The 27,080-nt window shown below is 41.7% G+C and overlaps 1 protein-coding gene across 1 annotated transcript; it reads left to right on the top strand.

The window, feature by feature from the left end:
• The first annotated feature begins 905 nt into the window (after positions 1-905).
• Positions 906-26,006, top strand: psen2 (presenilin 2). Its single transcript, XM_072559066.1, has 11 exons — positions 906-1,046; positions 3,841-4,028; positions 10,287-10,522; positions 12,489-12,630; positions 16,811-16,878; positions 16,961-17,181; positions 17,961-18,059; positions 19,431-19,508; positions 23,013-23,147; positions 24,478-24,596; positions 25,021-26,006. Exons 2-11 carry the CDS (start codon positions 3,897-3,899, stop codon positions 25,174-25,176), a joined length of 1,386 nt encoding a protein of 461 aa, XP_072415167.1. The 5' UTR covers positions 906-1,046; positions 3,841-3,896; the 3' UTR covers positions 25,177-26,006.
• The last annotated feature ends 1,074 nt before the right edge of the window (positions 26,007-27,080 follow it).

A 27,080-nucleotide genomic window follows, 5' to 3' on the forward strand; every position in this document is an offset into this window, starting at 1 on the left:
GCCAGGCATACCTGAGTAATTTTTTCAACGTTGCCAGGCAAATGCCACTGTTATTGCCATACTGGAACAACTTGCCTGGAACAGCAAGTTCTGCAGCACAACTGTTCAGTGCTGCTCCCAGATCGTTCTTAGGGGTCCGTAGCCTTCACAGTATTCAATACCTTCAGTCTTTATTGATATTGTGTGGTTTGACTTTGTTTGCTAGTATTTCGATGAGTTTTTTTGTGTGTTTTAATGTGTTAAAGGCGCTATATGAATGCAAGCGATTCTTGGAACCTTGCAGTCAAATTGTGCAATGAAAAGACTCAACAGATGATGAAGTGGTAAAAACAACGACTGCAGATGCTGGAAAGCAAATACTGGATTAGTGGTGCTGGAAGAGCACAGCAGTTCAGGCAGCATCCAACGAGCAGCGAAATCGACGTTTCGGGCAAAAGCCCTTAAGTGGGACAGGGCGAGTTATATGTCACTGCAATGCGAGGCACAAACACCAGCATAAACGGGCTGAACAGGAAAACCGGTTTCCCTGTTCTAATTTTTGAAAAAGAACCTGACATACGTTTGAATGGGATTATTCTACAGAAGGTGAAAAAGGTAAACATTTTTAAAAGGGGGGGGGGGGAAACCAAAGCTGCTGAACTATCATCAAAATTTGTGTTACAAAATAAGCTTAGTGTGGTATTCGGCAGCATACTATATCCCTTCTGTTGGCAAGACTTTCTGCACTCAGCTGATTTTCTTTATTTTTACTTTTTTTTATAAAGTCGAAGATTGTTACAGACTCAGAACAGTGCACTGCAACCTAAACTACAGAGCAGGAGGGTTACGGCTTAGTTACGAGGCACAGCCATGTGAAGGGGGCAGTCCCACTCTCAGCCCCAAGTAACGTTCAAATCTCATGAGATGTAGGGTTTGTGGGAAGGAGTTGTTCTGTCCTTGTTTTGATCGGATCAGCTGATATTCTGCCTTCTAGTCTACCTTACGGTAGGATGGTTACCTGCTCAGATCTTTTCTGAATCACAAATCTTCGGCTCCCAGTTGACCAGGCAAGTTACAGAGGGGAGGGTGGGACTTTTTTTGGTTTTGGTCGACACTTTAGTTCGTGTGTTCGCTGCTTTGATTTTATTCAGGTTTCTACTCGGTTCCTCTTTTCCGACGTGGGTTTGGGAACAGAGCGAAGAAACGAGAGGCCTCTGATACTGGGCCAGAGACAAGGAGGCCTTGTCTTCTATATTCATGACAAAAATACAGCTTGTAATTCCCATTGTACGCTACTGTGGTGTTTTGCTGCTTTCATACGGCACAAATCGGTAACCACAAATAATAAGTGCTCGACCAGCAATAATAAGGGCTTTAACGATCGTTCTGAAAATAAACTTCTCTGCAAAACAGAGGATTGGGGAGTGGGGGGAATTAAACCTTAATGAGGAGGTGCGAATACTGCAACCGATTAGTCAGAGTAATAGAATCGTAGAGATGTACAGCACGGAAGCGAACCCTTCGTTTCAACTCTGCCATGCCCACTAGACATTCTAACCTAATCTAGTCCCACCTACCAGCACTTGGCCCATATCTCTCTCAACTCTTCCTATTCATATACCCATCAAGATGCCTTTTAAATGCTGTAATTATATCAGCCTGCACCACTTCCTCTGGCAGCTCATTCCATACATGCACCACCCTCTGTGTGGAAAACGTTGCCCCTTAGGTCCCATTTAAGTCTTTTCCCCCCTCACCCTAAACCTCTGTCCTCTAGTTCTGGTCTCCCTCACCCCAGGGAAAAGACTTGTCTCTTTACCCTATCCGTGCCCTTCATGATTACATTCCCCTCGGCCTCCAATGCTTCAGGGAAACCAGCCTCCTCCTATAGCTCAAATCCTCCAAACATAGCAACATCCTTGTAAATCTTTTCTAAACAATAGACAATAGATGCAGGAGTAGGCCATTCTGCCACTTGAAACTCATTTCAAGTCCTTATTTTTGATTGCTAACCCTGCCCCAGAAACACCCTGGAGTGTCCAGGAAGAAAAGGTTAAACTTTTGATTTCTACCTGCAAGCAAGCAGACACCTAGGAGATAAATCATAAGGGGGATTTTTTTTTAAAAAAACTTTGTTTTATCCTTTTATTTCTCCAGTTTCCCATATTTTTACAAGCAGTGCAAAAAGCAGTTTGACTGATTATATCAAATGTCACTCAGTTGGGTGGCGTTAAGTCTCTTTGATTTCCAGTTGGCAATGGGGAAGGTGAGGTGCTATGAGTATGATCATGATGGACACTCGGGGGTGAGGGTTCCCAAGTCGTGCAATGAAACTTCAGAGAATATTACCAATGACAGTACAAACGTTTCCTATAGATGTCAGGATTCTGCAGCTCCAAGTTCCCTGTCACCGTGAATCAGTCTGTGCTTCAATGCTTGTGCTCTATTTTTAAACTGGAGGAGAGCAAGCTGTGGTGCCATCTTGTTGTAATGGCCATTGACACAATAAATGTTAATGCGTTAACAATCACTGAATTGGATGTGCCAAGACACATCTCTTTAGAGCAAAGAAAATTAAAAGGAGCTTCATTACTGATGTTAAAAATCATTAAAGGATTTTGATACAGTAATTGAGGAGGAAATATTTCTACTGGCAAAAATGTCAGTAAACAGAGGGCACAAACTTGAGGGCACTGTCAAAAGAACTGTGGAAAATGTGTTCTTTTTTAACATAAAAATTGTAGTGATCTGGAATGTGCTTCCTGAAAGGTGAATGGATGCAGACTTATCCAATTATCTTTTGAAGTTTGCTCATAAATGTGAGACAAGAAAAACAAAAATACAGGAATATGGGGACAGAGTACAGGTTTGAGACTGCTTGTGTTGCTCCGTTAAAGAGCTAACATGGGTATGATGGACCAGATGTGACCTCCTTTGTGCTGCGAGATGCAATGATTCAGCAATAAAAGGGAATAGCTTGAAACTCAGGGGAGTGGGAACCAAAAGATTTAACCACTTTATACAGAGTATGGTATATGTACAGATTGGAATGCAAGTCAAGTGGTTAGTGATTGCATCGAAAAGAGAAAATGCTGGAAAATCTCAGCAGGTCTGGCAGCATCTGTAAGGAGAGAAAAGAGCTGACGTTTCAAGTCTAACTGACCCTTTGTCAAAGCTAGTCAGTGACTGCATCATTGACTTCGAGTGAATTGGATAAGTGCCCAGTGCAATGTTCACATGATATCAAGAAATGGCTGAAAGTACTGGATACTGTGAAGGCTATGGACCCTAAGAACAAACTGGCAGCAGTACTGAAAATTTGTGCTCCAGGACTGCTTGTTCCCCTTGCCAACCTGTCTCAGTACAGCTACAACACTGACGTTACCTAGAATATTAAAAAAATTGTCCAGGTATGTCTGGCCTACAAAACAAGGAGAAAATTCAACTTTAAATTGATCATCTACCCTATTAAAAAGATTACCTTTTTCCATTTTCTTAGCATTATGTTCGGGACACCAATTCCAAGTAGTGTGAGAGTTCTTACGCTTATATTTCTGACATCAGTCCCTCCAGACACTGGCTCCTCCTGGTTATATTAGCAAAGCTGTCTCCTTGTAGTTACATTACCAGTACTGGCTCCCTTTGGCCAAGTTAACAATGCCAGTTCTGCATAGTTACATTAATAAATCTGACCCTCACTGTTAGATTATTAAAACAGGTCAGGTCTTGCAATATGATGAGTTGGCTGAATACCATAATTGAAAGGAGTTACAGTACACTGAACAACATCAATTTTCTGGAGGTAATATTTAACTGCAGTGTTCTTCATCTGTTCACTGTCATTGTCTTTATGTTTTCCAGAGTTACCTGGCTATTGTATGTGAGATTATCCACTTGTGCTTGCAGAAAGATCGTTCATGATTTCATCAGATAGCGAAGAGGAACTGTACACTGAGAGGACGGCTCTGATGTCAGCCAGCTCCTCTACAATGCCTTCCTATCAGGAGAGGGATGGGATGCCTGGTGCTGCCAATGTCCGGACTAACCGAGTAAGCACACCAACAGATCAGAGTGAGCCATCCAATGCTGGGCTATTGACAGTCTTTGTGCAATTTAAAATCTGAAGTTGAATTACATAGTATTCTATAAACATACACACATTTCATAGAATTAAATATATGGCAGAAATAAGTCCATTGCAAAGGGTAATAGTGTTCTTCAGCATGGAGACAGGCCCTTTGGCCCAAACTGGTTCGTTCTGACCAACATGTCCATCCACACTAACCCTGTTTCCCTGCACTTGAGACGTACCCTTCTAATCCTTTTCTAACCACATATTTGTCCAAATGCCTTTCAAATGTTGTTAACATACCTGCCTCAACCACTTCCTCTGGCAGCTCATTCCATATACATACCACCCTCTGTGTAAAAAGGTTGCCCCTCAGATTCCCTTTTATTCTTTCCCCTCTAACCTTCAATTGATGCCCTCTGGTTGTCGATTCCCCAACCCTGGGAAAAGGACTGAGTATATTCACCCTATCCATGCCTCTCATGATCTTATACACCTCTGTAAGATTCCCCCTCATTTTCCTATGCTCTAAAGGAAAAAGTCCTAACTTGTCCAACCTCTCCCTATAACTCAGACCATTGCATTCTTGCAACATCTTGTAAATTTCTTCTGCACTCTTTCCAGTTTAATAACATCCTTCTTATCGGCAAAAGTGAAGACTGCAAATGCAGGAGATCAGAGTCTAGATTAGTGTGGCGCTGGAAAAGCACAGCAGGTCAGGCAGCATCTGAGGACCAGGAAAATCGATGTTTTGGGCAAAAGTTCTTCATCAGGAATGAGGAAAATCGCAAGGTGACCAAAACTAAACACAATACTCCCGAGTGCGGCCTCACCAATACCTGCAACATAACTTCCCAACTTCTATACTCAATGCCCTGACTGAGGAAGGCCAGTGAGCCAAAAGCCACCTTCACTGCCCTGCCTACCTGTGACAGGGAGCTGTGAACCTGAACTCCAAGATCCCTCAGTTTCACTACACTCCTTAAGGCCTGACCATTCACCATGAAACCCCTACCTTGATGTGACTTTTCAAAATGCAAGACCTCACACTTATCTATATTAAACTTCATTTGCCATTTCTTGACCCACTTCCCCAGCTGACCAAGATCATGCTGCAATTTCTGATAATCTTCCTCACTGTCCATGATACCGTCTACTTTAGTGTCATCTGCAAACTTACTAATCATGTCTTGTACATTCTCATCCAAATCATTGAGATAAATAGCAAACAGTAATGGATTTAGCACTAACCCCTGAGGCACTCCACTAGTTACAGGCCTCCAGTAAGCATCCTTCCACTATTACCCTCTGCTTCCTACCATCAAACCAATTTTGTAATCAATTTGCCAGCTTGCCCTGGATTCCATGTGATCTAACCTTGTAGAGCAGCCTACTATGTGGAATCTTATCAAAGGCCTTACTGAAATCCATATAGACTACATCTACCATCCTTCCCTCATCAACCTTCCTGGTGACTTCATTAAAGAAGTCTAACAAATTTGTGAGGCTCGATCTTCCACTCACAGTCATGCTGACTACTCCTAATCTGGCTGGTTATCCACTTTGGTGGCAAGAACAGGAAGGCAGATTACTACCTCAATGGTATCAAATTAGGTAAAGGGGCTGTTCAGAGAGATCTGGGTGTTCTTGTCCACCAGTCAATGAAGGCAAGCATGCAGGTACAGCAGGTCGTGAAGAAGGCTAATAGCATGCTGGCCTTCATAACAAGAGGGATTGAGTATAGAAGCAAAGAGGTGCTTCTGCAGCTGTACAGGGCCCTGGTGAGACCACACCTGGAGTACTGTGTACAGTTCTGGTCTCCAAATTTGAGGAAAGACATTCTGGCTATTGAGGGAGTGCAGCGTAGGTTCACGAGGTCAATTCCTGGAATGGCGGGATTGTCTTACACGGAAAGACTGAAGCGACTGGGCTTGTATACCCTTGAGTTTAGAAGACTGAGAGGGGATCTGATTGAAATGTATAGGATTATGAAAGGACTGGACACTCTGGCAGGAGGGAACATATTTCCGTTGATGGGGGAGTGCCGAACCAGAGGACACAACTTAAAAATACGGGGTAGACCATTTAGGACAGAGATGAGGAGAAACTACTTCACCCAGAGAGTGGTGGAGGCCCAGTCTCTGGATTCATTTAAGAAAGAATTGGATAGAGCTCTTAAAGATAGTGGAGTCAAGGGGTATGGAGATAAGGCTGGAACAGGATACTGATTAGGAATGATTAGCCATGATCATATTGAATGGCGGTGCAGGCTCGAATGGCAGAATGGCCTACTCCTGCATCTATTGTCTATTGTCTAATCAAACCCTGTCTTTCCAAATGCACATATATGTTATCCCTCAATCTTCTTAAGTAACATACCTACCACAGATGTTAAGCTTACTGGTCTATAGGTCCCAGGCTTTTCTTTGCAGCCCTTTTTGAATAATGGCACAACATTTGCTACTCTCCAGTCTTCAAGGACCTCACCCGTAGCTAACAATGATGCAAAAATATCAACCAGGGCAATTTCTTCTCTAGCCTCTTGCAATGTTCTTGGCTATATCTGGTCGGGACCAGGAGATTTAGCCACCTTCATATATTCTAATACATATAACACCTCCTTTACTGTGATATGGATGTCCCCAATATATCACCACTAACTTTCCCAAGTTGCTAAGTCTTCATGTCTTTCTCCATGGTCAACACAGAGGAGAAATATTCATTGAGGACCTCACCCATCTCCTGTGGTACTACACATGTCCACTGTGGTCCTTGAGGGGCCCTATTCTCTCTCTAGTTATTCTTTTTCCTTTTAATATACTTAAAGAGCCTCTTTGGATTCACTCTAATCTTGTCAGTCAAGGCTATCTCATGCCCCCTTTTTGCCCTCCTGATTTCATTCTTCAGTAAACTCCTGTATTCCCTTTATACCTCCAGGGATTCCCTTGATCCCAGCTGCCTGTACCTGACCCATGCCTCCTCCTTTATTCTGGTCAAAGCCTCAATGTCTCTTGTCATCCAGGGTTCCCGATTCCTGCCAACTTTGCCCTTCATCCTCATAGTTACACTGAACATACAGCACAGACAAAGACCATTCAGCCCACATGGCCATGATATTGTTACACTCTATGCAAGACTCCTCCCACCTCTTAGGATATCCTATCAGCCTATCCTTCTAGTCCTCCTTGTGTGTATGTCTAGCTTCTCCTTAAACACATTCTTGTTATTTGCCGCAATCATTCCCTGTAGCAGTAAGTTCCACATCGTTTCACTCTTGAATAAAAAAGATTCTCCTGAATTCTTTATTAGGTTTATTCATGACTATCTCACATTTGTGGACCCTTGTTTTACTTCCATCACAAATGGAAACATCTCTGTGTCTATCCTGTCAAATCCCTTCTTTAAAATCACACTAGAAATACCTGTGTTCTAGAGGAAAGGGCCTTAGTCTGTTCATTTTTTTTACCCTGGTAGATAGTCATAGAGATGTACAGCATGGAAACAGACCCTTCGGACCAACCTGTCCATGCCGACCAGATATCCCAACCCAATCTAGTCCCACTTGCCAGTACCTGGCCCATATCCCTCCAAACCCTTCCTATTCATGTACCCATCCAAATGCCTCTTAAATGTTGCAATTGTACTAGCCTCCACCACATCCTCTAGCAGCTCATTCCATACACGTATCACCCTCTGCGTGAAAAAGTTGCCCCTTAGGTCTCTTTTATATCTTTCCCCTCTCACCCTAAACTTGTGCCCTCTAGTTCTGGACTCCCTGACCCGAGGGAAAAGACTTGTCTATTTATCCTATCCATGCCCCTCATAATTTTGTAAACCTCTGTAAGGTCACCCCTCAGCCTCCGACGCTCCAGGGAAAACAGCCCCAGACTGTTCAGCCTCTCTCTATAGCTCAAATCCTCCAACCCTGGCAACATCCTTGTAAATCTTTTCTGAATCCTTTCAAGTTTCACAACATCTTTCTGATAGGAAGGAGACCAGAACTGCACACAATATTCCAACAGTGGCCTAACCAATGTCCTGGTAAAAACAATAACTGCAGATGCTGGAAAGCAAATACTGGATTAGTGGTGCTGGAAGAGCACAGCAGTTCAGGCAGCATCCAACGAGCAGCGAAATCAACGTTTCGGGCAAAAGCCCTTCATCAAGGGCTTTTGCCCGAAACGTCGATTTCGCTGCTCATTGGATGCTGCCTGAACTGCTGTGCTCTTCCAGCACCACTAATCCAGTATAACCAATGTCCTGTACAGCCGCAACATGACCTCCCAACTCCTGTACTCAATACTCTGACCAATAAAGGAAAGCATACCAAATGCTGCTTTCACTATCCTCTCTACCTACGACTCCACTTTCAAGGAGCTACGAACCTGCACTCCAAGGTCTCTTTGTTCAGCAACACTCCCTGGGATCTTACCATGAAGTGTATAAGTCCTGCTAAGATTTGCTTACCCAAACTGCAGCACCTCTCATTTATCTGAATTAAACTCCACCTGCCACTTCTCAGCCCATTGGCCCATCTGGCCCAGATCCTGTTGTAATCTGAGGTAACCCTCTTTGCTGTCCACTATACCTCCAATTTTGGTGTCATCTGCAAACTTACTAACTGTACCTCTTATGCTCCCATCCAAACCATTTATGTAAATGACAAAAAGTAGAGGACCCAGCACCGATTCTTGTGGCACTCCACTGGTTACAGGCCTCCAGTCTGAAAAACAACCCTCCACCACCACCCTCTGTCTTCTACCTTTGAGCCAGTTCTGTATCCAAATGGCTAGTTCTCCCTGTATTGCATGAGATCTAACCTTGCTAATCAGTCTCCCATGGGGAACCTTGTCGAACGCCTTACTGAAGTCCATATAGATCACATCTACAGCTCTGCCCTCATCAATCTTCTTTGTTACTTCTTCAAAAAACTCAGTCAAATTTGTGAAACATGATTTCCCACGCACAAAGCCATGTTGACTATCCCTAATCAGTCCTTGCCTTTCCAAATATATGTACATCCTGTCTCTCAGGATTCCCTCCAACAACTTGCCCACCACCGAGGTCAGGCTCACGGGTCTAAAGTTCCCTGGCTTGTCTTTACCACCCTTCTTAAACAGTGGCACCACGTTTGCCAACCTCCAGTCTTCCGGCACCTCACCTGTGACTATCGATGATACAAATATCTCTGCAAGAGGCCCAGCAATCACTTCTCTAGCTACCCACAGAGTTATCGGATACACCTGATCAGGTCCTGGGGATTTATCCACCTTTAACCGTTTCAAGACATCCAGCACTTCCTCCTCTGTAATCTGGACGTTTTGCAAGATGTCACCATCTATTTCCCTACAGTCTATATCTTCCATATCCTTTTCCACAGTAAATACTGATGCAAAATATTCATTTAGTATCTCCCCCATTTTCTGCGGCTCTGTACACAGGCTACCTTGCTGATCTTTGAAGGGCCCTATTCTCTCCCTAGTTACCCTTCTGTCCTTAATATATTTGAAAAACCCTTTGGATTCTCCTTAATTCTATTTGCCAAAGCTATCTCATGTCACCGTTTTGCCCTCCTGATTTCCCTCATAAGTGTACTCCTACTTCCTTTCTACTTTTCTAAGGATTCACTCGATCTATCCTGTCTATACCCGACATATGCTTCCTTCTTTTTCTTAACCAAACCCTCAATTTCTTTAGTCTTCCAGCATTCCCTATACCTACCAGCCTTCCCTTTCACCCTGACAGGAATATACTTTCTCTGGATTCTTGTTATCTCATTTCTGGAGGCTTCCCATTTTCCAGCTGTCCCTTTACGTGCAAACATCTGCCTCCAATCAGCTTGCAAAAGTTCTTGCCTAATACCGTCAAAATTGGCCTTTGTCCAATTTAGAACTTCAACTTTTAGATCTGGTCTATCCTTTTCCATCACTATTTTAAAACAAATAGAATTATGGTCGCTGGCCCCAAAGTGCTCCCCCAGTGACTCCTCAGTCACCTGCCCTGCCTTATTTCCCCAAGAGTAGGTCAAGTTTTGCACCTTCTCTAGTAGGTACATCCACATACTGAATCTTAGTGTAGCATCATTCTTGTAAGTATTTTTGCTCTGTCATTACTTCTTTAAGGTTTTTGTAACAAAGACCATTTCTGTGCATGCTACTCCAGCAGTGTGCTGTCTGCAGGGTTCTTTGTGTGTTTAATATGACCTTTAATGGTACCTTGTGTTGTTTTGCCTGCACAGCGCCGATTGGCAGCCAGTCAACCAGCAAATCCTGCAGAGAGGAGCAATGGCACTGAGAGTGGGCCTGCAAACAGAGATACAGGTGGAGAGGGGGAGGAGGAAGAGGAAGAGGAACTAATTCTAAAGTATGGGGCGAAGCACGTCATCATGCTGTTTGTTCCTGTTACACTCTGTATGGCAGTCGTGGTGGTGACAATTAAATCCGTCAGCTTCTACACCCAGAAGGATGGGCAACTGTAAGTGACCTGCAAATTACTACTGCCTTCTGATTTGGAGATTTGAGGATCTCTCTTGCAAATCTTGCTCATGTCTCCTGTATTTAGACAGCTCAGACACCATTCAGCCAAACAGCTCCAAGATGGTGTTAATGCTCCATACAGATCTCCTCCCATTCTTTTCATTGAACTCTATTTATATTGTCTTCCATTTCTTTCACCTCGAGCATTTCTCTAGCTTTCTGTTAAATGCATCTATACGTTTCATTTCAACTACGCCTGTTGGTACTGAGTTCCACATTCTCATCATTCTTTGGGTAAAGAAGCTTTTACTGAATTCCCGAAAGTTGAAGCATGTTCTTTACATCTATTATATCAAAGCCCTGTCTGACCTTAGGACTCCTATCAGGTCATTCTTCTCCAAAACTGAGAGAAACGAGCCTTGGCCTGGTCAGTCTCTCCTCACATGTATAGTTCTGGTATTGGACTTGGAGTTTTGTTTGCACTTTTTCCTGTGCCTGTATGACGTTTTTATACTGTGGAAACCAGAACTGAGCACAATGTTTTAATTGTAGGTCTAACTACGCTGAATGTATGCATTATTTTTAAATTATACTAGAGCAAGCTAATGTCACCCTTAAGAATTTTGTTTGGGAAGAAAAGTGGATTTTCCTTTCCTATAATGATTCAAAGATGTTTTATTTATTCCCAGTTCCCCCTCCTGATCATACACGTTCCATCTGCGGGAGAGACTCATTCAAATGTTACCCAGGCTGCAGGCTTTTTTTGCAGACCAAAGCCAGAACAAGCCAGGATAACTGTTGTGGATTTGGAAATCCGTTATTCTAGCACTGTCTTCAGGTGTCCCTTCTGTGAGCAGATGGAAAGGGGCGAACAGAAATTAGTTTCTGGCCATGAATCGAGACCACTTGCTCCAGCTTCAGTTCATGATGCTGGCTGTAACTTGCTAGTTGCAGAAAGCAGAAGAGTTTCAGCTGCCTGAGTGACCCCAGGGCAGGTTCTCATTTGGAATCTCGGAGAAACAGAGCTCAGGGCACCTGCTGTTGCAATTTCAAAAGTAATTTTTCTGAGTGTGTGAAGGGGCTCTCTAAGGCCCTGTTAGTTTCAGCAACAGCTCCAGTTCTAACTTCATGCAGTCTAGTAAAGCCCAAAAGATGTTCTTTGTCGGTGTTAAGTCCACAAAATGTTAAGACACTGAAAGGACAGCCCTTGTTTCAGGGTTTTTAATTCTTCTAGATGTTGTGCTCCAGTACAAATGAATTCCCAAGTGTACCATCAGGACAGAATATTTTCAATTATTACACGCATTAATCCTTTTGCTACATGGCAGGCACAGGAAATCTTACTCAATAGTTAAATGATGAAGCTGCTGATCATTAGTAGATATAACAAATTTTGCTAGTTTAGATTTTCATCACAACAACATAAATTGTTATAGCCCCTGATAATATGATCTGTAAATCTGCGAGTGTGTTAATCATTCTATTATGACTGATGAGAACCTAAGCTTTGCTGTTCTGTCTTCAGATCTCTGCACATCTCTTTTCAAGATGCTTCTGAAAACCTGTCCTTTTGACTAAACTCTTGGCCTTCCCTCTGAACATCACTGAATTTGTTACAATGTTAAATTTTAATTGCAGTGCTCCTGGGAAGTGTACTGAGATGTAGTATGTTAAAGTTCAAAGTTTGTGAGAAGATTTTAGCTCGGGTGCTCGTTGTTATGGTTCTGTTCGCCAAGCTGGGAATTTGTGTTGCAGACGTTTCGTCCCCTGTCTAGGGGACATCCTCAGTGCTTGGGAGTCTCCTGTGAAGCACTTCTGTGATGTTTCCTCCGGCATTTATAGTTAAAGTATGTTAAAGTGTAAGTTGTTCTTGCTACAGCTATCTAGGAAGACCTGAACAACAACTGAATTGTTGGGAATGAATTAAATTCTATTAAATTCTGTTCTCACTTTTTCCTCCACAGAATCTACACCCCATTTACCGAGGATACGGACTCTGTTGGACAACGTATCCTTAACTCCATCCTGAACACATTAATAATGATCAGTGTTATTGTCGTAATGACTATAATTCTTGTTTTTCTTTACAAGTATCGATGTTATAAGGTAGGGATTTTTAAATTTGCATTTATTGTATAATTATATATTCTTCAAAAGGAAATGATTTGGATGTGAGCACAAGAGGTACAGTTAATAAGTTTGCAGATGACACCAAAGTTGGAGGTGTAGTGGACAGCAAAGAGGGTTACCTCAGCTCACAACAGGAACTTGACTAGATGGGCCAATGAGCTGAGGAATGGCAGATGGAGATTAATTCAGATAAATGCAAGGTGCTGCATTTTAGGAAAGCAAATCTTAGCAGGACTTACACACTTAATGGTAAGGTCCTAGGGAGTGTTGCTGAACAAAGAGACCATGGAGTGCAGGCTCATAGCTCCTTGAAAGTGGAGTCGCAGGTAGATAGATAGGATAGTGAAGGCGGCGTTTGGTATGCTTTCCTTTATTGGTCAGAGTATTGAGTGCAGGATGGGAGGTCATGTTGCGGCCGTACAGGACATTGGTTAGGCCACTGTTGGAATATTGCGTGCCATTCTGGTCTCCTTCCTATCAGAAAGATGTTGTGAAACTTGAAAGGGTTCAGAAAAGATTTACAAGGATGTTGCCAGAGTTGGAGGATTTGAGCTATAGGGAGAGGCTGAACAGTCTGGGGCTATTTTCCCTGGAGCGTCGGAGGCTGAGGGGTGACCTTATAGAGGTTTACAAAATTATGAGGGGCATGGATAGGATAAATAGACAAAGTCTTTTCCCTGGGGTCGGGGAGTCCAGAACTAGAGGGCATAGGTTTAGGGTGAGAGGGGAAAGATATAAAAGAGACCTACGGGGCAACTTTTTCACGCAGAGAGTGGTACGTGTATGGAATGAGCTGCCAGAGGAAGTGGTGGAGGTGAGTACAATTGCAGCATTTAAGAGGCATTTGGATGGGTATATGAATAGGAAGGATTTGGAGGGATATGGGCCGGGTGCTGGCAGGTGGGACTAGATTGGGTTGGGATATCTGGTCGGCATGGACGGGTTGGACCGAAGGGTCTGTTTCTGTGCTGTACATCTCTGACTGACTCTAAAAGGAAATAATTTTGTACCTTAGTGGCCTGATAAATTGGCATCCCAGCCACCACCTTAAACATTCACTTCTTCAATCATTGATGTACAGTTCCAGCAGTGTGTACAATCTACAAGATGCACTGCAAAAGCTCACCAAGGATTTTTCAAAAGCACAGTCCAAGCCCATAATTTTTACCTCTGAGAAGGACAGGGACACCAGATAAATGGTAGCTCCAGCATCTGCAAGTTCACTTCCAAGCCACACAGTTTGGAAATATGTTAGCTTTTCCTCACTATCACTGGGTCAAAATCCTGGAACTCCTACTCTAACGATACTATTATTGCCACTTAATCGTATTTGGGGCTTAAAACCATTTATTCCATCAGTCTTAAACTCCTGTCTCCTGTCTCCACTTGATCACTAAGATCTAAGAACATTCCTCCCTTTGATCAGGAACTATGGGAGCGTATTATAGAATTTTGAAAATGCAGGAGAGGAGCAAAGCACCTCCTTTTGGGCAAATGTTGTTTCCCTACATGCCTGGGATGGATTCTTGTTCACTGAACTGGAATCAGAGATAGGACGATAAAACTACAGACTGATCCATTAGCCTGCACTCCTCGGGGAATATCACTAACTGAGAGGAGCTTGAACTCTGTGATCCTGTCGGCCATTAATAAACTATCATTGGCTATGGCTCACTAAGTAGCATTCTCACCTGTTATAATGACAGTGCTCAAATCTGATTTAAACAGAAAATGCCTGAAACATACAGCAGGTCAGGCAGCATTGGTGGAGAGAAATAGACTTAGCATTTCCGGTTGATTTCTTCGTCAGTAAACATTAACTATTTCTCCATAAGTATTTCCTGAGCTCCTACTTACTTTGAGCATTTTATTATTTCAGATTTCCAGTATTAGCAATATTTTACCCTTGAACACTTACTGTGATGCTTCCAATCTAGTACTGAGACAATGCTTGTGCTGTTGGAGGTGCCAGAGACATTACATCAGGGCTCTATCTGCTCTTGTCTGAATGTAAAAAATTCCCATGGTGCTATTTTGCTGAAGAGCAGGGGAGTTCTCTTTTGTGTCCTGACAATCAATTACCTGATCATTAGCCCATTGCTGATTGTAGGAGTGTGCTATTTGTAATTTATTGCTGTGTTTCCTATATGGCAGTGTAATTCGGTGCCACTGCAGATGCAGTGTCAGCCACAGTGTATCAGAATCTGTGACTGTTAAAAGTGAGTGATGATTTTTTGTGCATTTGTGCTTTCTGACAGTCAGTTATGCATTTTGTTTTGCAAGCTGGTCTTTCATAACTGTCTTCTCAATAATAAAATCAGTTCACAGAACTGTAGCAAGCGAACAGTTTAACAGGCAGTTTCTTGTAATGGCATTATGAATGATTGTAGTTTATTTTTCAATAGTTCATTTTCAATATCAATTCGCCTAGAATTTTTGATGTCAGTTTGTTATAAACAACAGAGTTCTCATAACTGGCTGAGGAAATCTACCTATGCATTGCTGAAAATAGGAGTTTACGTTTATCGGAAGTGCTTGAATATGTGTTTCTTTTGTAGCTGTGTGTTTTTTATTGATTTTTTTAATAAAAAAATTAATAAAAATCATCAAATGCAGAACTGAAGACATGACCCTTTCACTGCCAGCTGAGCCAGCAGGCTATGTAATAATTCCCTCCATAAAGCCTTTTTGACTTTGGGGACAGCTGTGACCCTTCGTAAGGAGGCTTTATTAATACAGTTTAAATGTTTCATATTTCTGAATATCAGCCTTTGTACAGATTAGCTTTTATTCTAAACTTGCTATCTCCAGTTAACAGTGGTTGAACCTTTTCAAAACTGTCCCCAAGCTCCACAAACAGTAATTCTCCTGGGGACTTTAACAGCAATGTTTCAGAGCAATTTTAGTATTTGGAAAGATAGGTGTTGCCAACATTCATAATGTGAGCCAAGTGGATATGCGCAGCCATCCCTGATGCCTTTCTACTTAGCAGCAGGAGTTATACTGTTCCTATGTGACACCAGTGACTTCACTTCAAAAGTACTTGCTGTATAGCACATCGGGGCACTACATTGTTGTGAGTGGCATTGTATAATTCATGTTCTGTGTTTAATCACTGTGATATTATACGTAGGACTATATTTAAGTTGTGAGATATTATAGGCTGTGTAGAAACATGTGATATTACAAACTGTGGACTGTTCAGTAACGTATGTTTGAGATTATAAAGGGTTTAACGCAAAACTCTATGAAATGTTGCAAACTATTGTTGGTATTTGATATCGGTTCCGTACCCAATAATGTGACCAGTGGGTGATATTAAATTGGCATCATTAGGATGCAATGGAGGAACCACCTTCAGCTTGAGTCATTACCTCTTTGCAAAGCTATTGATAGCAGACGTGGCTCAGCCATATACACTAGAAAGGTGGTTGATTAATGGTGCTACTGCAGAAAAGACCTGCCTTGTGTCACTTACTCTCTGAAGGTTACCCAGCAACTGGAGTCTTCTTTACCATGAGACGAATACACCAAGGGAGGTTTCATTTCTCACTGTTGACTCCACGTAGCAGTGGGATCAATCATGTATTTCAATCATGTGAGGCTCCAAACAACAAGTCCTTTCTATAATTGTGTTGAAAACAAAACTGGCATTCAACTCGCTGTTCACTAGCATGACGTCAGTATCCACTGCATTAAAGACTAATAACAGATCAAGGCAACACCGCAATAGCAAAGAAGAAGTAAGAACTTGCTTTATATTTTCTCTATATCTGATCCATCTCATTCCAGAGAATGGGCGGGGCAGTGTGTTTTCCCATGTATCCACGTCAATATTTAACATTCAGTTAACTTTAAAAGAAAGTACTGGGTCATTACCCCGTTGCTGTGTGTAAATTGGCCACTGTATACCTTGCATGATGACAGTAGATGCACTTTAACAGCTCTTCATTGGGGACTGTGAAAGGTGCTGTAAAAATGCACTTTCTGTCTAATTTATTATTACTCTGTAAACCTGCCAAAAACTTCAGTTGGAGTTTGATATCGAGCTAGCATTGAAGAATGTGAGGTTTTTTCTCACTGCTCTTTGGATTCAGCAGCAGATGGAATAAACAACTGAAAACAGTCACCTAACCAGAGCTTTCATGTTTTCCAGTTTATCCATGGATGGCTGATTCTATCCTCTCTCCTGTTGCTATTCCTCTTCACGTACATTTACCTAGGGTATGTATTTGTATTTTCCCTCCCATCTTCCTCAAGTTTTTGTCACTTGCTCCACTTACAGCTCAGTTTGTCTCCATTCTAGTGAAGTCTTTAAGACATACAATGTGGCCATGGATTATCCCACCCTGATCCTAATCATTTGGAACTTTGGAGCAGTAGGAATGGTTTGCATCCACTGGAAGGGACCTCTGCAGCTCCAGCAGGCTTACCTCATCATGATCAGTGCATTGATGGCCTTGGTCTTCATTAAATACCTCCCTGAATGGTCAGCTTGGGTCATTCTTGGCGCAATATCTATTTATGGTATGTGCAAAACTCTCATCAGGATTCATAAACAGAAAGCATTTAATATTCAATTTATCACATCGATTGAGTACAGGATAGTCTCAGTGGGTTATTTTACTAAAAATAAATGACAACAGCTTGTGTAGTAAGGTGCAATATGTGCCTAAAAATAATGGAGAACAGGATGTTATCATGGCTGCGCTAACATAACTGCGATCAGCGTGGCTCAGTGGGTAGTCCTGTCTTCTCTGAGCCTATCTTTCTGAGTGCCTCTCTGGAACTTAGCACACTATCCAGACACTCATGGTATAATGCTGAAGGAGTGTTGCACTATCAAGAGGTGCTGCCTTTCAGCTGAAACATCCATGCAAGGTCAGGCAGTTGTAAAAGACCCCATGGCATTATTTCAGAGAAGAGCAGGAGAATTTTCTCCAGTGTCCCTGTAAATATTTATTCCTCCACTAATGCCTTAAAAAAAAACCCTGCAGTTTGTGGGAGCTTGCTGGGTGCAGTTAAATTGCTGCCTTTTTTAAATTACAATGGTGATGACACTTCAGAATACTTCTTCAGCTTTGAACACTCAGCATCCAGCTCCATCGAGATTGAAATCTTTCTTTAATGGTAACTGAGTGTTCAGCAGTTAGAAATGAAAGCAGTATAGGAGCTAGTATCATCATTAAATTAACTCAGGGCTATCACGTGACCAATATGATATTTTATAACTATTGCACATAGTGGTTTTCATTGAGTTCAATGTGATTGTGTTGATACTTCATTATGTCTTTTTTTTTCTACAGATCTAATAGCAGTGTTGTGCCCTAAAGGTCCCCTGCGTATGCTCGTGGAAACAGCACAGGAGAGGAATGAACCAATATTTCCTGCCTTAATATATTCCTGTAAATATACATTAAACCGCACCTACACATTTAGGGATTTTTAAAATCCAAATATCACTGATTGTAAAGGAAGGAAACACCTTGTAGTATGAGAACACCACAAAGGCTGATAGAATTCCGTATCATAGGGATTAAATTGGAATGCTAGGATTCAGTCTAATAGGAACTGAGTTGGGATGGTGAGGTTCAGTGTACTATAGAGGGCATTTGGAAATGTAACTGTGCAGTGCAAGTGGGAAGAGGTTCGGATGTTGTATTATCGAAGGGAGTTTGAGAATGTTGGGCTATAAATTGGTAACAATGAATGGTGCATAAAAATGTAGTAAATTGCATATTTGAAGTTTCAGTACATCAGTTTCTATGTTTGGTTTGGTGAGTTGGCTTAACATTTGATTATATTTCAAAGGCTGGTTCTGTAATTCAGGCTCACGTTGAGGCATAACATGTTTGTGATTCTCAAGATAATCGGTTTACGGTGGGTCAGTTAGCTCAGTTTGCTGAATGGCTGGTTTGCAATTCAGTGTCACGCCAACAGCACAGTTTCAATTCCTATATTGGCTGAGGTTACCTTGAAGGCTGTACTTTGTCAATCTCACCCCGGCCTGAGACATGGTGACCCTCGGGCTAAATCACCAACAGACATCTGTCTCTAATGACAAAGCAGCCCTACAGTCTGGTAGGACCGTGGCAACTTTACCTTATTTAGTTTGGGAAAGACTAGCTCACACTCTTTTGTGTTTGGAATATGACAGGAAGAAGAACACAAGTCAGACTTGTCTTGAGCCTAACAAGTGGACACTAACTAGAAAATAAAAAAATTAAGTGCTGGAGAAACTCTGGTCTGGCAGCATCTTTGGTGAGAGAAACCAAGTTAATGTTTCAAGTCTGATATAACTCTTCTTTGGAACTAAAAAGAACTGTGAAATGGTGGTTTTATGTTGTTAACAGCAGAGGTGGAGAAGCAAATGTAACAGGTTGTAAGAGTCCCCAGAACAAAAGACATAGGAAGTGAGAATAGTGGTAAAAGAGATATAGCATGTAGAATGAAAACATATAAAAGAGAAAATAGGTTTGCTCTGCTGAGAGCAAAGTCAACAAGACATGGCCAGGGAAGGCTGGGGTATAAGAAAAATGGAGGACAGAGGTAATTGGTTGAAGTTGTGGAATTCAGTATTTCCAATGCTGACATTTCTATGCTGGGCCTGCTAGAGTGTTTCAATGATACTCAACGCAGGCTGGAGGAATAACACCTCATTTTCTACTTAAGCACTTTACAGCCTCTAGAACTGAGTTCCACACCTCCTTTCAGTTGCAACTCCAGTGATATTTTGCTTTTATGACTGTGTCCTAACCAGTTCCTTTTCTCTGCAGCCACAATGGTTTGGTTGGTAACAATGGCGAAGCGAAGTGTGGACACTGAAGAGCCTCTGAACTACACCTGTAATGCAGGTTAGTGTGGGACTCGTGCTGAAGTAACTTCCATAAAGCACTTTAAAATCTTAATCTGGGTAGTTTGTTTGTGGAATGTAGCTCCCAAACTCATTTGTCAATCACTGTGTGCTAATCATGTGTTATTGTAGGCTCTTGGCAGCATAGAGAGAGAGACCATCCAACCCACTATGTCTTGTGCTGATTTTATTTTTTGAAGTATTTCTGATTTTTCTGGAGTCGATAGTAGTAATCCATCTTGAATGCTGGGAGGTGTCTGATTGAAAATGCTTACACGTTGCCAGAGTAGGAGGAGGCAATTCAGTTAAATCATTGCTGATCTGAAATTTCACTTCATTTATTCACGTTTGTTCCCTGGCTATTAATATCCTCACCCAGCGTATCAGTCTCCACCTCAACATTTTTCAGAAGACCCCAGCTTCATCAGATTTTAGTTGAGTGAGCATTCCAGATTTCTACTATTTCCCTGTATGAAGAAGTTCTTCCTGACCTCACCCCTGAAAGGTTTGACCCCTTCCTCCCCAGGGTAAACTGTTTTTTGGTATCTACCCTATTTTTAGTCATTTTAAAACATCTTGTAAGGTTCCCTGAATCTGATACCTTATAAAATATAAAACTAGCTTTTCCAACCATTTGTCGTGAGGTAACTGTTTTGTTTCTGATATTGTTCTATTCACTTAGCATTGCACTTTCCTCAAGGTTGGTATGTTCATCTGAGGTACAGTGCCCAGAACTGAATTAAGTGTAGACCTAACCAACATCTCTCTCCAGTTGTAGCACAACTTTCATCTCTTCCAACAACCTCACTTTCCCACTCTTTCTCCACAGTCTTGCAACTGAATTTCCATCTTCTTTCTAACTTAGATAAATAGTGGCCATTCTTTCATCTCCACTTGGCTAATGTCCCGAAACTCCCAATGTAAGAGCACCATGAAAATGCCTGTAAAACATGGACTAAAGAAAATCCACCTTGTCAAGGAAGCACTGGGAATGTCAGCCTTGCTAGTAACGCCTACATCTTGAGAATCAAGTGCTGAAATTTCTACTGTCTGTCATCTGAAAAGCAGTTTATCTGCAGAAGGCAAGATAGTAGCCAGGTCTGACAAATTAGCTGAGGCAGTTCAAAGGGACTCTGGTAAATAACCATCTGAGGGCTAAACATTGCCTAGCAGTCACAATAAAATCTGGCTGTCAGAGGGGAAGTTCATTTTCTAATATTGGATCCTGTTGTATTTTTACCTTTTTATTTTCGTGGAAGCAAGCCCAGCTTCCTGGAGGCCACTTACAGGAAGTTTGTGCACATAGTTCAGTGGGTAGAAAGATTAAAGACTGAATATTACGTCAAATGACATATGGGGAGTGAATAGGCAATAGGTCCAATCTAGTGAAAGGCGCAGCATGAACAAAAATTCTGAATTGTTACACAGACACACACACACAAACACACACACACACGCCCCACTGTGCAACAGTCCTCTGAAAGTTTACAAAATTATGAGAGGCATAGACGGGGTAGACTGTGCAAATCTTTCCCCCATGGCAGATGTGTCTAAGACCAGAATGGCATACATTTAACATACGGAGGAAGTCGTTTAGAGGGAATCTGAGGAAAAAGCTTTTCACCCAGGCGGTGTGGAAAATGTGGAAAACGCTGCCTGAGACGGTGGTGGAGGCAGGTACTTTTACAACATTTAAGCAGCATCTTGATGAGTACTTAAAATACCAGGGCATAGTAAGCTATGGAGTAAATGTAGGTAAATGGCATTAGTGTAGTTTGTAGTCTGTTGGTCAGCACGGACCTGGTGGGCTGAAGGGCCTGTTTCTATACTTCATGACTATGAGAACTGGTATATTTTGGCAAATACTTGAGTGCTGTAATGAAAAGAGAAGCAGCAGGTGGAATGGTTGGGTCACAGGAGTGGCTGAATGGCCTCCTTCATCTATAACTATAACTATACTATTCATCTTTAACATTAATCTGTTATGATAATGAAAATTAGGACACTATTTGCTATCTTAGAGATGAGGGATAATATCACAACATGTCTGTGTGTGGGTAAGCTTCAGGGGGAGCACTATAGCACTAAACTTCCCAGTATTTGCTGTCAGTGAGGAGGGGGAGGGGTTCAAGACATTACCATAGCAATGAAATTGCTTTGCCCTCCGTTCCCAAAGAAGGCCATTCAGATATGACAGATGAGAGTGGGTGGTGCACCCTGGTGTCGGGAACACCCAGTAGAACAGACTTCAGGGGCGAAACAGCCTGGTTCTGTGTTTGAGGTCAGTAATTTACTGTCTGCCGTGGCAAAACCATGAGAAACAATCTGCTTATAAGTTTTTACAAGGTCACTCATGGGATGTGGGTGTTACCAGGCCAACATTTCACAAATGGGATGTGAATTTATTGTCTGTCCCTAATTGCCTAGAGGGTAGTTAGGAGTCAGCCACATTGCCTGGGGTCTGGAGTCTGGAGTCATATGTGGGTCAGATCAGATTTGTTTCTCTACAGGGCATTAGTGAAACCAAGTGATTCTTTTACTGACAACTGACAGTGATTATATATCATTATGAAACTAACTTCTAATTCTTAATTCTTCTTAAAAGAAGAATTCAAATTTCATCATCAGTCCTGGTGGGATTTGAACCCACATGCCTGGTACTCTGGATTACTAGTCCAGTGACATTACCACTATACTACCATCTTCTCCCCACAAGTAGGGTTCCTCCTTGCTGCCAATTCAACTGAGGCATTTAGTGCAAGGTTTTCACTTGCCCAGCTGTTCTTCAGTGAGTGCACAGCCCACTGTGCGATAAGAGCTTCACATTCTGAGGATGAAAATACAGTAAAGAAAAACCTATGAAGGGGAAGATGAATAGTGCATGGAGATTCATTGAATAATTTTCACAGATTTCCAGGTTATTTTCAGTAAAATGTGTCCTATAAGTTGTCTTTTGAAAAGGCTACAGTAGAAATCTGAAGGAAAGGGAGCTTTGGGAACAGGTGAGGAGTAGATTTGTTACCTGTGATGGGTTTCATGCTGCATGGTTTGAACTCATTAAAATGGTCTCATAAGGTCTCACCCAGCAATGCGCTCTCAAAATTGTCAGCCCATAGCAACAGTGAATTAGGTGTTCCAGTCCTCCAGGCCTGAGGATTAATCTCTGGTACATTACCCTCAGCAAAAAAAAAAATTCCAAGAGGAAAATCAGGGGTTCTTTTAAATAGGTGGTGTTTTTGCTTGTAACACTATTGGAATAGAGAAGAAAGACTGTTTGACTGAGGGTTGAAAATGGTCCAACTAGGTCATTAAAAGAACCTTTCCACCTTCCCCTGGGATGACCATTGACAGGAGTATGTGGGTGTGAGCAAGGTGGTTAGAGCCAAATATCCAGTCTAAGACCATAATCAACTGCACGTGTGGAATTGTTTATTTCAGTTGGAGTATTTAGTGAGCATTCTTTCATTCAGGCCAGGTGCTGATATCTTGTTGTGTTTCTGCCTAGATAATTATCCTGATGTGGAGATTGAGGCAAATCACCACCCTACTGAAGGATTGGAGAATGTTGCTGATTTGCCTCCAACTCAAATCCAAGGGGTGCGCCAATCAGCTGCCGGGGGAGAGGAACTCGAGGAAGAAAGTATGTGACCGTATCCTGCTCATTTATTAAATCTCCTCATCCACGTGCACACACACGCAACCTAAACTTCATGCAAGTATTAGGCAACACCTTGTGGAATTCCTTCCCTAAAATCTCTCCACCTCCTTTTAAGACTTCCACAAAATCCATCTGTTTGAACAGCTGTTAGTCAATCTGAATATCACCACCTTTTTGCTGTTTACTGCCAGATTACACTCCTGTGAAGCACTTTAGGGATATTTTCATATATTAAACATGCTACAAAAATGCAATATTTTATCAAGCACAGCCTCCACCTGGTTCAGTAAGGTCACACTCTCCTCTAATTCTTCCAAGGGAGAACTTAGATTGAGATTGAACTAAAATGTTGTTCCTGCCTTCCACTGACATTAGGAAAACTGCCCTGTTTTCTAATAATGTCGTGGCCAACATTCCTCCCTCAGACAGATGTTAAAGCCAGAATTGGCTCCAAGCATTGTTTTCCTCGGCTAGGCTTGGACCCTGACTCCAAATTCAAAAATAACTTACATTGTAACTGTAGTATTGGGCTCATTAAAATCACTTCACAATGGTGCTGCGGTTATACAACCCATATTCATATAATTCTCAGAACAGTATGCTCCTAAGGGTAGTTGGAGTGTGGAAATCATTGCCTAAAAGATGCAGAACGCCTCAGCTCCTTTAGCAGGGGGCGTCTGGATATGCAGCTCAAGTATTTTAACCTGCAGGGCTATGATCAAATGCTGGTGCGATTCAGCCAGATGGATTGTTCTTTTCGCAGTGTCTTATTGTGCAGTAAATTTTTTATAATTCCTCTCATCACCATCTGCCTTTAAGTAGCATTTTCACCCTCTTAAAAATTAGAAAAATACTCCAAAGAGGTTTCAGTTCATGGTATAGTGAGCTAGGCTATAGCTAGATTAAACAACACACAAGATCTATTGATCCAGTTGGTCTATTCTATGTTTATGTTCGACATGAGCTCCTCCCATCCATTTTATCAGTGGATCCTTCACTTTGTTTCTGCCTCATGTTTACTCAACTTCCCTTTAAATTCATTTATTTCCCTCACGATGAAGCCTATTTCACATTGTTATTGTCCTTTAGGCAGACGTGCTTTGAAAAAGAATTTATGAGCAAATATCTTCTATTGATAGTCCCCAGTTTAGTATTCTCCCAGAAGTAGAATGTTTACCAAATCAAATCTCTTCATAATGTTTGTGTCTTCAATCAGGCCATCTCTCTAGCCCTTTTCATTTCTAACCTATTCAAGTGTTCTTGATCACTCTCTAATCTCTTAATGATGGTATCCTTGTGACTCTATTCACAGAGGGCGTGAAACTTGGCTTGGGGGACTTCATCTTTTACAGTGTCCTGGTGGGCAAGGCTGCTGCAGGTGCCAGTGGAGACTGGAACACAACCTTGGCCTGCTTCATTGCCATTCTGATTGTAAGTTTAGAAAAATATTGATTCTGATGTTTCACAAGGGATTGTGTCAACACTACAGGAACTAAAATCTCCCAGGGGAGGCAGTTGCAAACAGAAACTAAAAGTGCAAAATCATGGATCTCTTAAGTTGTTTTTAACATCTTTCTTTAAACAATGAAGCAATGCCCTGCATCATATTGGACATGGTGAGAAAAGCTTTGAAAGTACAGTAGTCAAGAATTAGCTAAGAAACCTGGTCAGACTTTGGTTGGTGGTGTAATGAAAAATGGATATGTGGGATGACCAATATGTGGAAGAGGAACGCAGGTTTGTTTATACGATGCCATCTCTTGGGAGTATATGCCTGCAGCATTGGCAGTCCCACATTTCTCCTGTTTAAGTACACTGATAACAGCAAAGTCACATCCTCCTTTATTTTCAACAGGGATTGTGCCTCACGCTCCTGTTGCTGGCTGTGTTTAAGAAAGCCTTGCCAGCTCTCCCCATCTCCATCACCTTTGGCCTGGTGTTCTACTTCTCCACTGACAACCTGGTTCGGCCTTTCATGGACACACTCGCTTTTCACCAGTTTTATATTTAAGAACTCGACTAAAACTCCACCTCACTTGGACTGCTGATAGTAGGTGCCGGGTTGGGGAAATTTCAGCACTGATCTTACCTTGTAGAGGTCCAGTAGGAAAAAAAAAATCATTTATATATTCATAATTTAATGATGCAAATGTTATAGCCATTTTGAGTCTGACCAATTGTGCAAGATTGAATTTTAAGAAGTGTCTTTATAGAAATAAAAGTATGTTTATTAGTAACTTAAACCCCCACATTTAGTTATGTAAGAGCACTCTGCCTCACACCAACCCCCACAAAGGATTTAGAATGTAAACGTGCAAATGGACTATGAGAGTGCGAGATGGAAAATGTGCCACGAGGTTTCAGACTTAAATATGTAGAAGCTTTTATTTATTTAGTGTTACAGGAATTTTGTGTTTTAGTTGGTCAGCAAGGTGGACGGAAAACTTTAGGGGAGCAAGGAGTTGGAAGTGAAGCGAGTTTATTAACCTAGCATTGAATTGTCATACGTTGAATATGAAGGTGAAAGATGCTCTTTCAGTTTATATAACCTATAAAATGTAGAACCAGTGCTCTCCAGTCAATGTAAGAATGGAGTCATCTCTGTGCTGTGGCAGAAGTGGGTACTGCAGATGCTGGAGATTAGAGTCAAGGTTAAAGTGATGCTGGAAAAGCACAGCAGTCAGGCAGCATCCAAAGAGCAGAAAAATCGACGTTTCGGGCAAAGGTCCTTCATCATTTCTGTGCTATGTTTAGTAGTGTCTGTTTACTACAAGAATCATTCTGTTTGTCTAATCATGTAAAAGAACTATAAAACAAATGTTTAATGTCACCTAAACTTGATCATGTGATCACACTGGACTATTTGTACCAAATCATGATTGTATGAGGAAGTGATTTGTACCCAACCTCCCCAAAACATTACCTCAGGGTTTTGTAAAGTTTAAGCAAGTAAAATAGAATTTTACAATTATGTCAGTCAGTATTTGTGACATACTCTGTATTGCTTTGCCAAATGCATTGGCAGGTGTCTTTTCCCTCGGATCGGGGCCGTTAAGACGAAAGGGCATATTTTTAAGGTGAGAGGAGAAACATTTTAAAAAGAACATGAGGGGCACTTTTTAATGGTGGTTCATATGTGGAATGGACTTCCAGAGGAAGTGGTAAATGCAGGTATAGTTAGAATATTTTTAAAAACTGGATAAGTTTATGAATAAGAAATGTTTGGAAGGATATGGACCAAGTGTAGGCAGGTGGGACTAATTTACAGATTAAGGTTGGCACGGACCGGTTGAACCAAACTGCCTGTTTCCATTGCTGTATGCCTCTGATCTTTTTAAATTAAGCTGTATAAGAGGTAAACATGCAATATTCCATGATCCAGTAAAATCCAACAGAAAGACAGGACTGGGATCGGGTAATAATGTTACTTGGCCACTGTTCCAAATCATACCTAGCAAAGTCTCGCCCCAGAACTGAAACTTCACAATTATTCACTAGTGACATATGAATCAGGAATAGGCCTGCTCTGCCATTCAATAAGATCATGGCTGGTCTGATTGTAACCTCATATCCACATTCCTAACTACCCTGACAACCTTTCACCACCCCCCCTTGCTCAACCAGAATCTATCCACCTCTTCCTTAAAAAAATTCAAGGATTTTGTTTCCATAACCTTTTCGGGGAGCCTACTCCAAATTTTTTTTTTAAATCATTTAATCAATGAATTAAAGAGATGACTACTTATTTTTACACTGGTTCTCTGATAAACACATCTACCTGTCAAAATCCCTTAGGATTGTATGTTTCAAACATACAATTGAGTCACCTCTTACACTTCTAATTCCACTAGATACAAGTCCAGTGTGTCCTATCTTTTCATGTTCGAGTAGAGGTGATGACTGAGTGGTATTATA

The sequence above is a fragment of the Chiloscyllium punctatum genome, chromosome 3, assembly GCF_047496795.1.
Source record: "Chiloscyllium punctatum isolate Juve2018m chromosome 3, sChiPun1.3, whole genome shotgun sequence".
Taxonomy (NCBI): Eukaryota; Metazoa; Chordata; class Chondrichthyes; order Orectolobiformes; family Hemiscylliidae; genus Chiloscyllium; species Chiloscyllium punctatum.